Source organism: Pyrus communis, chromosome 7, assembly GCF_963583255.1.
Source record: "Pyrus communis chromosome 7, drPyrComm1.1, whole genome shotgun sequence".
NCBI lineage: Eukaryota > Viridiplantae > Streptophyta > Magnoliopsida > Rosales > Rosaceae > Pyrus > Pyrus communis.
The window spans coordinates 22,286,801-22,301,552 of record NC_084809.1 but is presented as its reverse complement, the minus strand read 5'-3'; the positions used below and the strand labels follow the sequence as shown (position 1 = coordinate 22,301,552).

Below are 14,752 nucleotides of genomic sequence, written 5' to 3'. Positions count from 1 at the left end.
CTCTTGTACAAATCAAAACCTAAATTAATTGCTATTTAGTACTTCAGTTTAGTGGTATTATTCTTCATTTGTAAGTGAGAGATTTTAAGTTTGATTCTCATCAAAGGCAAATTTGGACCACATTATTGGTAGTATATTGTTATGTTAAGCTTACCTTTAATGTAAATAATATTGTTTGTTAAAAAAAAAATGTAAATAATATTGTTTGTTAAAAAAAAAAAGAAAAAAAAAGGAAGTTTGTGGTACTGTTTATTTTAACGAAAAATCATATTTTTACACTAAAAAATCAAATATGGTACTATTCACTTTACTTTTTATTTTGTTGTTACGTTAAAACTCAAAAGTTTTCAAAATTTTCATTAGTTTTCTTAAAAAAAATAAAAAACCAACCTAAATTAATTATTATTAAACCTTTTGAAAGTGAAGGATTTTGTCCCCAGGACATTACCCTTCCCGTGATTCTTTTGGTTCCTCCTCCAACGAACCAGTAGACAAACCACCTGATACGCCCGCCGCGAATTTCAATTAGCAACTTGGTTGGGCATGCCGAAATCCTCTCGATTCCTCAATCTAGGGCTGGGATTCTTATCCAGGCCAATCGATTCTTCAATTTTGTCCACAAGAATTGTTCAGTGGTGAGCTGAGCTTCTGACGATCATCAAAAACCACCAGCTGTTAGCAGCAACCAAGATTTTATCTGGGTATGCCGTTTATGTGTTTTTATATTGTGGAAACTGGGATTGTGGACTTTGAGCCAAGCTTGTAACTTTTGGATTGCTGATGCTTTCGTTTTTGTTTTGGTGGAACTAGGATGGGATTGGGATTGGTATTGGAGTTCTTCAAGTTTTGGTATTGGATTTCCATGTATGGTTTTGGTTTTGTTGAATCATATGCTTATATCCCATAATTTATTCTCTTGGAATTTTGATGATGTTTTATTAATTGGGTTTCTGTATATTTCCTTTAAGATATAATCTTTCAGCAGATAATTATCATATCTAGCAAACACGAACTATAAAATGAAAGTGCTTTCGTTTATGGCGGAAATGGTTCCTCACACCTCTGTATTTCTGGGACCGAAATGGGCGTGAGGAATTTGTTTCCCTTTGTTCAATCAAGAAGGCCTGGCAATCATTGGCCCCGGTACTTGTATGTATATAGACAAGTGTAATATTGCAATTAAAGTTTTTTTGGTTTTTAATGTTGCAGCACTGAGAGCTCATAGGTAATGGAGGACCTCAAAGAAAGGCTGGTTCCACCAAAAGTCCCAAAACCTGCTTCAGCTGTAAACCTTCGCGAAGCATCTTATCGACCATCCGCACTTGGAAGGCAACCTTTTCAAAGTGTGGATGTTCTGGGGCTGAAGAAGCGGGGCCAGGGTCTTCGGTCCTGGATTCGTGTTGATACGTCTGGCAATTCTCAGATCATTGAGGTTGATAAGTTCACTATGATGCGTCGTTGTGATCTTCCTGCCCGTGACCTACGGCTGCTTGATCCTCTATTTGTTTATCCTTCAACCATCCTTGGAAGAGAGAAAGCTATTGTAGTTAATCTAGAGCAGATTCGATGTATTATTACGGCTGATGAGGTTCTACTTTTGAATTCCCTTGATAGCTATGTATTACAGTATGTGGTGGAGCTTCAGAGAAGATTAACAACAAATGGAGTAGGTGATGTTTGGCAGTCTGATGGTTCTGACTTAAATCGGCTGAGGGGAAATAGAAATTTTGATAGTGTGTTTGGGAGCACATCTCCTGATTATTTGCCCTTTGAGTTTAGGGCTTTAGAAGTTGCTCTTGAGGCTGCCTGTACATTTCTCGATTCTCAGGTATTTAAAGGAGCACAAGAATTTAGGTTCGCTATCTCTCCTTATTACTAGATGTGGATGATGACTATTTCTTTGAGTGCATATTTCTAAAAGTATTTGGATAACTTTGCCTTCTAAAAATTGATCGGATTCTGCATTATAGGTGTTTTAACGGATAACTATGCAATTACAGAAAAGTTGAGTGCATACCAAAATAACCATATCTGTCACATTTTGTTTAGCTCAAGTATATATCATCAATCTTTTACGTTATATATCATGTTTTGGTCATTGAAATCTGGTGTTGTCCGTCAAATGCAAAAATGTTCTCTGTTTTAGTGGGATACTAGGTTATGTTGAATCATACTTCTACTAGCCTTTTATTTTACAGTGATAGGTCAAGGGTTCTGTGTACCCTTTTGTCCAGGTAGAATTGTAATACCAAAGATTGTTATTATTTAAGATAATTTTTTTGTTTTTTGTTTTTTGTTTTTTCCGCTTTTCTTTGTCTCTACTGGATGCCAAACAATATTATGGTTGTACTCGTTCACTAATTGAAGAGATGAAGTTGCTGAGGATACCGAAAGTCAGTGAACTTGTAAAGACAGTCCATTACATAACGATGTATATAGTTTTGAGGTCAGTGCCTTATTGGTGACTGATAATGATACTTGCCGAATTGCCACAGCCGGTTATGTGCTTAAATTTTTTTGTGATGATTGGAGCTAAGTACTTGGTGCTTGTTACTTTGATGACCTTGTGTGCCTTACATTTTATTCATCAAGCACTCAACATAGCGCTATCTGTGGTGTGTTGTTTCAAAATGAAAACACGAGGCTTTAGACAGTGAAAAACAATGATGATTTGAATAATCTTTTGCTGTTGACTCTTTGTATCATTATGATTATGGTCATTAAAATAGTGTTCCGTTTATTCACAGTTGTTTTGTTTCGTTATCCTTCTACAATCCATGTATACTTATGTGATCATATTGGAATTAAGTAGAAAAATATCTGCTGTGATATCTGAATTAATAACACAACTTGTATGATTTTGCAAGTCTAGGATGGGATTATAGGACCAAATAATTATCATGCCTGATGTACCTGTTACTTGTAGTTATGCAATTACTGCTCACATTTTTATAAATAATTAGTAAGTTACGGGAGGTCGAGTGAGCCTTTTCAAATTAAATCAGCACCACCCTTCTCTAGCATTGGTAAGTGGGCATGAGACAGTGCAGACTTAGTTGGGAAACAAGAAATGAGTTATTCATTTGTCCCCCTGTATTTTACTTGTAGTTTAACGTTTAGTATCTCCTTTTAGATATACTTCAGCACTCTTTAGAATTTAGAGTTGCAACCTTGGGGAAATTCCACAGGGAGTAATATACCAAACATTGACAGATGCTATTAATTACAAAGTTTCTTTGTTTATTGTTGTTCATTACAGCAATTTCCATTTCGCTAAAAGAGATATTGCATTTATTTGTACGTTGATGTTTTATTTTTTCAATTTTTTGCATCGTTTTTAATCTTTCAGAGTTCAAGAAATGCCAATTATTGCTATTTTTCTGCTTGGAGAGCTGTTGTTGTCAAAACAAAACTACTTGTTTTTGTTTCTCAGTTTCTAGCTTTAGTGTTCAACGGACTTACTGTCCTCTGTTTACATGGATTTGTTATATTTCCAGTATGCTCATTGATCATTAATGCTCTACACAATTTTGGAAGACACCATCTGTAGTTTGAAGTATGAACTTGGATCGTGTCCTTGACTCCTTGGTGGCTAAACGTTCTCCGAGTTAGCGACTCATTTATTAATGGTGTATTGTATAGGCAGCCGAATTAGAAATTGAAGCATATCCATTACTGGACGAGCTCACGTCAAAGATCAGTACACTGAACTTGGAACGTGCTCGTCGTTTGAAAAGCAGACTTGTTGCCTTGACCCGGAGAGTTCAGAAGGTATTGCATCTTTATCTTTATCTCACTTATTAGCTTCATCATGCTTAAGCCACCAAATGTCCCCAAAACTTCATTCCGATGTTTGAGTTGCCGCTGTTTAGGTTCGTGATGAAATAGAGCAGCTCATGGATGATGATGGAGATATGGCTGAGATGTACCTGACTGAGAAGAAAAGTCGCATGGAGTCGGCATTTTATGGCGATCAATCTATGATGGGGTACAGATCTACTGATGGTGCATCTCTTTCTGCTCCTGTTTCTCCTGTATCTTCACCTCCCGATGGCCGAAAGCTTGAGAAAAGCCTCAGCATTGCAAGGAGTAGACATGAAAGCATGAGGAGTTCAGATAGTGCTACAGAGAGTATAGAAGAGCTTGAGATGTTGCTGGAAGCATACTTCGTCGTCATCGATAGCACCCTGAATAAGCTGACATCGGTAAGTGTAGAACTTGTTTAATTGAACTTGACACTACTATATATATCAATGACTAAATCTAATCATTCCCTTGTCATATTAACTTGACAAGGTTACAAGCTTATATCATTTCTCTGCCATGTCTCAGTTGAAAGAGTACATTGACGACACTGAAGATTTCATTAACATTCAACTGGTACGTGCCTTGTTTATTTATTTAATTTTTTCTTGCGGATAAATGTCTCTCAATATTGCCTAAAACATTGTTCAACGTAACCTGAACCTAGGAAGAGAGAAAAAAAACACGGAGACACACACACATTGAGTATTACAAATATTTCCGTTTGAGGCAATTATTTACTGAAACGTTTCTTCAGAATGTAGGCGGGTTGAATACTTGAAATTGTTGAGCAACTCTCTATCTGTTCTTAGTCATTTAACTCTGCTGCTTCTTGGCCGAAGATAACAAAGATGTTGGATGTTTAATTTCTGCCCTAGTTTCCTCAAATTTTGTTTGTATTGGGGGAACATAAATTTAACAAAAGAAAGGTTTTTTCTGTCAGGACAACGTTCGAAACCAGCTGATTCAATTCGAGCTACTGCTCACAACTGCGACGTTTGTTGTTGCGATGTTTGGGGTTGTGGCCGGAATCTTTGGGATGAACTTCGCAATACCGATGTTTGATGAGCCTGCTGCATTTCAGTGGGTACTTATAATTACAGGAGTAACTGGCTTTTGCATATTTTCTGCATTTGTGTGGTTCTTCAAGTATCGAAGACTGATGCAACTATAGATGTAAAATTAAACCTCAATCGAGGATAATGGAAAATTCAATTTATTGCTATTCTCTATGTACGTTTCTCTTATTAATCGAAAGAGAAATTTTGTTCCGACCCAACATTTCTTTTTCTAAGCTCAACTTATAACTTTTTACCTTGAAATTTCTGTTTTACCCCCAATGTACTAATTGTGTCTAGAAAGAAAAAGCCATAACCTACCGATTATGATGCTAAGTCTATTTCATTTCACTTAATGTACATAATATCGTTTGTTTTTTTTTTTTAAAAAAAAACCAACCTCGGACTCCCCCATACCCACACCTCCATTAAAACAATCCCTCTCCAATCCTCGACTGCAGAAACTGTTTGTCATTCCTGTTGAATGATTTAAGCTCACCGAGTTTCAACCTCAAATTGGTTTGTCACAAAATAGTTGAATTTTTGTGAATAGGCAATCTGAAGAACTAAGGTTTTGCACACACCTCTTAATTTTCGACAATAAGATCGAATAATTTGATGAAGATTGTGACAAAAATTAACAAGGGGCGTGTGGAGGTAAACAGAGGTGTGTGAATAGCATCGCCCCAAACAAATTGGCTTAATTCGATGGTATCTATTGATTGCTCTATTGTTATGATGTTGAAGTACTGCTTCTATATTCTAGTGGGATGAGGTGAGGCGAATGTCTGAGGTGACTTTGGCTGGGTTTCTTTTTCGTTTTTTTTATTCTTTTCTAAATGCATTTTGGATGTGGGATAAAACAGAGATTCAACGTAAAGAAAGTTATAAATTGGGTTTAGAAAGAGAAATTTTGTCCGAATAAAATTCCCGAGAAAAAAACCAGTTTCCATTCCCTTCGCGACGTTAAAAACATCAATTACATCAACCGAACAACAAATTCGACACCCACACCACGGAGTGCAAGTCAACAAAATTAATAAAACTGATGCAGGAATTCTTTGTTTTGGTTCAACAGTCTGGAAACTCGAGTATTTAATCCAAAGTTTACATAAAATGCAAGCTCCATATGAGAACAAACAGAGCCTATTGCTTGCTAGTTAGAAATCAAAGGAATTCCTGACATGGAAGGATCATGGATGCACCTCAACATGACAAGAAACACAACCTAATTATTCATAACGATTCCTCATAACCGTAAATTTGTATTTATCAAAACAAAAGTAAACAGAACAACCATTACTCCTCAAGGATCATGAGAAGCCACGCTTCTGGAAAACGGGTCGAGGAAGACAAAAAAACCTATTGCACCTTCCAAGTTGCAACCATTATGAAAAACCAGAGTAAAGTTACACACCTTCAACATAAAACTCGTGAAATCATTTAGCAGCGGCGGGTGTCCCTGAAGAAAGTCTTTCACTCCTTGCCTTATCAGCTTTTTCTAAGTAATCTTGATGAGATTGGTGCTTTGCCCCTACAGGGAGGGAGAACACAAATGGAATTAGACTTGGCCGATAACAAAACACATGGTTAACAATATCAACAGGTAACCGAAACAAAATCCGATAACGGAGTCTGAAATCACTCTTGCAAGGCACATCATGAGTTATAACCATTCAATCAAAGCTTTACACTCAGATATCAACAAAAGAAACTGCCATGAAATCGTTAACGTGTATTGCGCAAGAATATGGTGAAATCAAAGTCGCATACTGCTGTGGGAAACAGCCCTTTCTTTTCACACAACAGACGAGCAGAACAAAATGCTAATGAAGTTACAGGAGCCCCAAATTTTTAAGAATAATTGCAAAAATTAATTCATAAATGCAAATTAATAGAAATTTCCACTGCTCAGATAGCGTAATCCAAACCTAATTGTTAACTGAATACATCTCAAGGAGACTCGACCCGCGTAATCGATTAACAGGAACCAACGAAACTGCTACAAATTTCAAATGATTCCAGGAAAATTGATTTCCAATGATCCCCAATTTACACATTTCCAGTGTTTGGTTGCCAAGAAAAGGTAGGAAAATTCGAAAAACTAAATTCGAAGTTGTAATCTCTAGAACCCCAAAACGGCGGCATATAAATCGAAAGAGAAGTAAAGAGATACGAACCTCGATTCATGAGGTACCAAGGAACGGCAAAGACGGCGCTGATAATAACGAGGCCTGCAAATACGTGCTTCTTCTCACCGCTGTACAAGTAGTGCTCCATCTTCGCCCTAAATCCCCTTCCACCACCACCTCCTCCTCCTCCGGCGGCAGTTGTGCCACTGGTTTTGGCCTCGCTGCTCATTTTCTTCTGCTTTCTCGCACTCTTTCGTTCCCTTGCGGTTTCTTTTGTTCAACGCAGGCTCGGCTGTCTTCTCGTGTTTGGCCGCGGGGCTTTAAGTCCCAAGGCTATCACCAAAAAATAGTCAAAATAGCTTGTTTTAGCCATCTGTTCTTCAAGAAATTAATATTTTAATAAATAATATAGGATTATATTTTTTATTATCTCCAACCAAGGGTCAAAAGGTTATAGGGCTCGTTTTACCCTTATCACAAAAAACTGTTTCCAACCGAAAACCAAAGGATCATAGAGCTAAACATAATTTATTATTTAAATTTAAAAATCACAACAATTTTAATTTAAAGACTACAACTAAAATTTAAAAACTACAACAATTTAAATTTAGGGTAAAGTACAAAAAACTACCTCAACTATTAGGGTCATGACAATTTCATACCTCATCTTTTAAAATTGACAATGTCATATCGCATTTTACGAATTTGTGACAATGCTATACCTCCGTCAATTTTTCTGTTAGTTTTTCTGTTAAATGCTGATGTGGCAAGAGATGGAGACCATTTTCTATTAAAAAATTAATAAAATATTATTAAAAACTAAAAAAAATATTTAATATTTTTTAAATATTAAAATAATAAATAAAAGTAAAAAAAAAAAATGGTAAAGTACAAAAAACTACCTCAACTATTGGGGTCACTACAGTTTCATACCTCATCTTTTAAAATTGACAATGTCATACCGCATCTTACGAATTTGTGACAATGTCATAACTTCGTCAATTTTTCTGTTAAGTGCTGACGTGGCTTGATTCGGGACCTACTTTCTATTAAAAAATTATTAAAAACTAAAAAACAATTATTTAATATTTTTAAAATATTAAAATAATAATAAAAAGCAGAAGAAAAAAAAAAACCCTCATTTCGTCCCTCCCCTCCCCCCTCCTCCTTCCTCTCTCCTTTCCCCATCCTCATCTTCTTCCCCCACCTGCAAATCCCAACCAAAAAAAAAAAAAAAAAATCCAATTTGTCTTCCCCCCACACTCTTCTCCCTCCTGCAAACTAGGAAAAAAAAAAATTCCAGATCCCTTCAGTGGGAAGATGGGTGCGCAGAGAAGTTGGAGGATGGGTGCGGAAGAGGATGTGGGGGAATGAGGGAGGAGAGAGGAGGGAGAAAAGGAGAGAGAGGAGGGAGGAGAGAGGAGATAGGAGATGGGAGGGGGGAAGGGAGGGATGAAATGAGGGTTTTTTTTCTTCTGCTTTTTATTATTATTTTAATATTTTAAAAATATTAAATAATTGTTTTTTAGTTTTTAATAATATTTTAATAGAAAATTGGTCCTAAATTAAGCCACGTCAGCATTTAACAGAAAAATTGATGGAGGTATGACATTGTCACAAATTCGTAAGATGCGGTATGACATTATCAATTTTAAAAGATGAGGTATAAAACTGTCGTGACCCCAATAGTTAAGGTAGTTTTTTGTACTTTACCTTTTTTTTTTAATTTTACTTTTCTTTATTATTTTAATATTTAAAAAATATTAAATATTTTTTTTAGTTTTTAATAATATTCTATTAATTTTTTAATAGAAAGTGGTCCCTGTCTCTTGCCATGTCAGCATTTAACAGAAAAACTAACAGAAAATTTGACGAAGGTATGACATGTCACAAATTTGTAAGATACGGTATGACATTGTCAATTTTAAAAGATGAGGTATGAAACTGTCCTGACCCCAATAGTTGAGGTAGTTTTTTGTACTTTACCCAATTAAATATCTAAAATCATCATTATCTTCATTATCCGTCATTGTAGGAGTATAGTCGGAGGTACCTACTTTATGTTGAGGTGGATCTTCAAATAACACTCACCCTTTACAAATTTCCCAACAACCGTGAAACTGAAAGGGTTTCGAGGCGTACCTAGAAAATATAATTACAAAAATAAAAGAAAATTAATTTATGAAATTAAATATTTAAAATAAAATGTGAAAATACTTACTTTGTCGTAATAATTAGCGCTGCTTTCATGTCTACTTGCGGCTGCTAACAGTGCTTGATGCCATTTGTACAAACTCAGCTGAAGATGTTTATTCCATCTTGAAAAACAACTCTCGTGGTTTTGAGTATTTGATGGAGTGGTGCCTTTGTAGAACTCTAAGAATTTTTTGGACAGACAAGTCCAAACACCTTCACTTGTTTGAGAACTCCCCCTCACACTATCTTTCGACACCCATCTATAAGCCCTGCAAAGAGCTTCAACTTCTTTTTGGGTCTAAACCTTGCCCTTCATTGCAGATGAGGCCATTTGAAAATTATTGAAAAAATTGAAGGAAATATCATAATAAGAGGTAAGAAAATATGAGAATTGAAATGGTGTAGGAATGGTGAAAAATTTTGTGAGGAATGGTGTAGGAATAGCTTAGGTATTTATAAGAAAAATGAGAATTTTTTAGAAATATTTTGGCCCAAAAAAAAATATTAAAAAACCAATGGTAACTGACGTCAGCTAGCCGTTGGGGTTCGAATGGGAGCTCAATCCGGGGTCAGCTGGCTAGCTGCTTTGGGTCGGCCATTTGGCTTTTTGGCCCTTTTTTGTCCAGTGGAGCCCACGAGCTCCTTGGCTTGGCCCTCGGTTGGAGACGATTTCAGACTATTTTTTACCCTCTGACTCTCTGAACCCTTCGATTGAAGATGGTCTAAGCCGCGTGCACGATTCGTAGCCACTTTTATACAAGTAAAAAGAGTAGTGTCTTTTATACAAGTAAAAAGAGTAATGCTAAAAAAGACTAATGCTATGCTAGGTACGCAAATATTTTATACGATGTGTTAACAATAAAAATAAAAAAAATTAATAAAAAAGGTCTCAAGACTTTGAATTTTAATAAAAATATATATGATAAGTTTATTTAATAATTTAAACAAAGTCCAACATTAAACCAGTTGAATTAAAATAGGCCAAACAATGAGTTTTCGATTTTGCCTCAAACGGCAAGTCTTCTGTCCATCTATTATCCTTCCAAATCTCTCTGCTACGCTCTGTCACCCCCTCTCTTTCTCCTCTTCCGTTGCTCCGTTTCCCCAACAGTGACCACCTCCGCCATCTCACTTGCTCTCAATCATCATCAGGTACTACCCTCACTCATGTCCTTATTGTCTCTGCCCATTGACGTCGAACAGCACTGCATCAGCGTCTACAACAACACCACTGGAGTTTCCCGTCAAGATTCACCAAGAGGAGAGGGTCTATGTCTCGGAGTTGATCTTCGGACACCTCCTGACCAGTAGCAACTATGATGATACAGTGAAGAAGACCACCGGTGGAACCAAATTCTACGGCGCCAAGCTTACGAACATCTTCTCCACCGAGTTCATCATTGAGACGGTGAACAAAATGCGATAGAAGAAGTATATAAAATTGTGGATTCCCTAATTTATGTGATGTTTGATTTGCGTTTTAGGGTTTTCGTGTTTTGTGGAATTTAGGAATGAGGATCTGGTCTTCTATTTCAAGGGTTTGGTGCGTATAAAATTGTGAATTATAGGGTTTCAGTGTTTGGTGGAATTGCAGAATTAGGATTTCGTCTTCCATTGTGATTGTTCATTTGATATAATTTCGTTTTGTAACTTGTGATTTATTGGGGATCACTGTGACTAATTTTTATATGGGTTTGACTGATTTGTGATTATTCGTTTTATGGACTTAAATTATGTTTATCTTGAGCACCTATAAGAGGTCTTGAGAAGATGATGAACATGGAAATGGCATTGAAAGCCATCAGAAGGGAATTTTAAATAATTTTGAGATTTCATTTTAATGAATCCACACACACACACACACACACACACACACACACACACACATATATATATATATATGAACGCACATTGAATCAGAAATATGAATATATACTAGCTAGTATGCATATTGTGGAGCCTAAAATAATCTTAAAAATTCTAGAAGCGATACGTGAATTTTTATTCAAGAAAGACAAGACCGCCCTCAATAAATGGACAGGTTTCTTAGATGCTCTTAGCAGCTGAATACGACTGACCACAGCTCACCTGCCTTTGATAAGGAATTAAAGATAATGATTAATTACCCAAATCCTATCTTTAATACATTTCCAATTGAAGATTGACTCTAATCAAGTAAGTAATCCTAATTTAAATAAATTAAGGATAATTATATCATTATCTCAAGATATCATTTCCTATTTAATATAATATTTAGATAATATCTCTCCATTAAACACTATGGCTAACCTTATCCCTATAAATACCCCATATTTTACAAAATTTTCAGAGCTTTTGACAACCCTAAAAAAGCTCTAAACACTTTACTCTCTCATAGAAACTAACTTAGGCATCAGAGATTCGTTGACCTTAAAAGAACCAGGATTGCAAGGAAGGTAAAACACGCAGGAAAGCTATAAGACTACACAAGGTTTTTCATTGTGATTGCGTACACTCAACATTGTAGGGAGCAACCTTTTTATAATCACTTTTCAGATTACATCAAGGTTTCAAAAACCCTATTTACAAGCTTACATTTCGAAATTCAAATACTATAACTAATTATGATAAAACAAATATTCAAAATTCAAATGATTTTAACAGAACCTCCATTTGATAAGTGTTGTTGACTGAGTAAACCAACTGAAGAGTTTCTTTTTGAAAAGGAAACTTGACTTTGTCTAACATCCCCCTGCAAGCTAACAGAACGAGAAACGACTGGAAGCTTAGACACCAGCATTTTGAAACATGTAGAAGACAAACCTTTCTTAAATAGGTCTGCAACTTGATCTTGGGAACATATGAAATTCACTAGCAACTTTCCACGAATCACCTTCTCCCTTACATAATGATAATCAACTTCCAAGTGCTTGGTGCGTGAGTGAAAAACTGGAGTAAACCAACTGAAGAGTTTTTGTTTAAAGAGGAAACTTGATTTCATCTAACAGACCTAACCCCCCACCACCTCGTGGGCACGTAAGGCTTAGGTCTCTGATCAAATGCGTTGATTGTTTTGTAGGTGCATTTTTGTCAAGACTGAAAACGGTTGCATCGACAAATTGGTGCTTTCATTGAGAGTTGATTCAAAATACTCGAAGAAGCCTCTCGCATTTGTTTCTTGAATTTTCTGTTACGTTGAATTTCTTAAACGTCGTATCAAGTAATTTTTCTTAGAAACGTTTCTTGATCAATCCTTGGAGAAAGGATATAATGGTAGGAAATTCAAAAACAACGACGAACGGAACCCCGTAAGAAAAAGGATTTGGATTGGAGAGTGGAGACGAGGATATAACCCCACGACGGCAATCCTTAAGGCTCAATGCGACAACAAGAAGAGCCCCACCGTCGCGGAGCCGTGTCACCACCATCACTGTGACCTAGCAGCCACGGTAAGGCCACCAGGCCACGACACCACTTCCACCATTGCTGCCCTTGCAGCGCCACACCCAGGTAAACCCTAGGTAGGAGACCCAGGTTCATTTTCAAGCCCATGGGCAGGAGGCCCAGCCCACTGCGATAGTAGACCTTGTTGCATAACAGGCCCAAACTCGAGCCCAAAATGCCGCAGCTACTGCTAGCCAGACAGCTCAACGGGCCCAAGCGCAAGCCACCTAGCCAGCAGACCATGATGTAGCAGCCCAACGGCCAAGAGGGCCCACGGCTATGCAGGCCTAAGGCGAGCAGACGTCGATCCAATACACCCCACGACCCGCTTCGACGACCGACTTGTGGCCCAATTCATTTCAAGGCCACCTCCAACGATCCAGATTTCGACCATAGGTCTCGTGATCGATTCAGGGTTATTTTCACCCCATTTTTTTGCAAGAATGCCCGCTTTGGGCTCAAGTTTTGTACCTGCAATCCACTATACTTCCACCATACATAGAGACATCAATCATCCAGACTCATCCAATCTAAATGGCGAGCGCCCTCACACAGCAGACCACTTTGGTGAACCAACTCCTCTAGCCCATCGAGATGCAATGAGCCTCAGACAAGGTGTCCCGAAGTAAGACAAGGGCGGAAGAACGTGACTCATTCCAGCGATGTCCCGGCAAAGAACCGCTCAGCCTACCACGAACCGTGTGTTCGGGTAGTGTGCACTCTTGTTTGTGTCCTCGGGAAAACCTCTTCTCCCGCCTAGATGCGCAGAGAAGCGTTCATTCCCGACTCGGCTCACGAGTTAATGTGTATTCAAGGTTGGGTCCATACTCCGACGAATACTCAAGACATTCCGGGAGAAGCGTCCACACGTGGCTAGGCCTACAAGGAGATCCTCTTACGAGGCAACGGAGTAGGCAGTCGTATCATGCCCAGAAAAGAGCACGTGAGTAGTCCAGCTCAAGTTCCACTGGTAGCCTCCACCAAGAACAATGGTAAGCAGAACAAGGTGAATTGCGTGCACCGCAACTACGGCACAGACAAGTAAGACATGCCAAAGAGCAACATGGACCAACAGGTAAACACCATGGGTAGCTCGAGGCTCCGCTGCCCCACCAGGCGCAAATCCAGGAGGAAGTACGAAGGCTCGTAGCAGAGCAGCTGTATAGATTCAAGCACATTGACACTACCGATGATGCTTTTGGTAGAGTGATGCGGGATTTATACGCACACAAATTAAACCCTCTTTTTGACAATTGTAGTAATGATGTAAGTAGGGATCGTTCTGGACCGGGGATTAGGAGGGATTGTTAATCACTTGGATTTGACTCAAAAACGTGAAAACACAATATAAAACACTATACTAGACTCAAAGAATGCAAAACTAAACAAACGTAAAAGACTTAAAACAAATCAAATGACTAAGACTTAACAAAATATGGGGGGGGGGGGGGAAGTTTGATTTGACGAAAATTGAAATAACAAAACAAGTTAATAAACTAAGCAAATTGTAAAACGAATTTGGATTTAATGAATGGAATGAAGGCTAGCTAAGGGGTTCTTCTCCACACATGTTACACTTGCATACAATATTGATTCTCAGTTGGTCTTTCGATAAATTATGAAACTCAACGACCTGGGTCAATTAGGTCCGCTTAAATTAACCGTCAAGTTTTCCTTAAGTTAATGAATTGGATGGGTTTGCGCAACGCAATTCACTACATTCTCCAAAAGTCCTTTACGTGAACAGCACAATAAAGATACAATCAAAGATCATTAAGCATTATGAAAACTATAAGTGTTGACGAGGCATTCGTTACTATGATGAGCATGAAACTCGTGCCAAGAATTCATTTAACGCGATTGTTTATAAGCAACCTCCACTACTTGTGAATATAAGTTCATAACGATTAGGTGAAACTCACTTATATTCTAGCGTCATATTCATGCATGAAAATTAAGCGCGCATTCTCAATAAACATACATAAATAAGTTATCAATCAAACGGTTAAACAAATTGAATCCACAACTTATGAAATTCCAACGAAAGTTAATCAATTCATATTGCAAACATAAACATTGTTTTGAATCACCCCCTAGCTAAAGGGGGTTAAGTTCCTCATAACTTTGAAATCAAAGAAA

At 37.5% G+C, this 14,752-nt stretch overlaps 2 protein-coding genes across 3 annotated transcripts; one reads left to right on the top strand and one right to left on the bottom strand.

The window, feature by feature from the left end:
* The first annotated feature begins 435 nt into the window (after nt 1-435).
* Nucleotides 436-5,075, top strand: LOC137739317 (magnesium transporter MRS2-1-like). 2 transcript variants are annotated; one of them, XM_068478873.1, is made up of 7 exons: nt 436-701; nt 811-864; nt 1,210-1,828; nt 3,643-3,771; nt 3,873-4,205; nt 4,333-4,380; nt 4,748-5,075. In XM_068478873.1, the coding sequence occupies exons 3-7, from the start codon at nt 1,229-1,231 to the stop codon at nt 4,976-4,978; spliced, it is 1,341 nt and encodes a 446-aa protein (XP_068334974.1). In that variant the 5' UTR covers nt 436-701; nt 811-864; nt 1,210-1,228; the 3' UTR covers nt 4,979-5,075. The 2 variants fall into 2 exon arrangements, with proteins under 2 accessions (XP_068334974.1, XP_068334973.1); XM_068478872.1 differs by lacking the exon at nt 811-864.
* Nucleotides 5,076-6,074: 999 nt separating this feature from the next.
* Nucleotides 6,075-7,312, bottom strand: LOC137740359 (uncharacterized). Its single transcript, XM_068480229.1, has 2 exons — nt 7,043-7,312; nt 6,075-6,396 (listed from the first exon to the last, which is right to left on the bottom strand). The coding sequence occupies exons 1-2, from the start codon at nt 7,221-7,223 to the stop codon at nt 6,302-6,304; spliced, it is 276 nt and encodes a 91-aa protein (XP_068336330.1). The 5' UTR covers nt 7,224-7,312; the 3' UTR covers nt 6,075-6,301.
* Between the last annotated feature and the right edge of the window lie 7,440 nt (nt 7,313-14,752).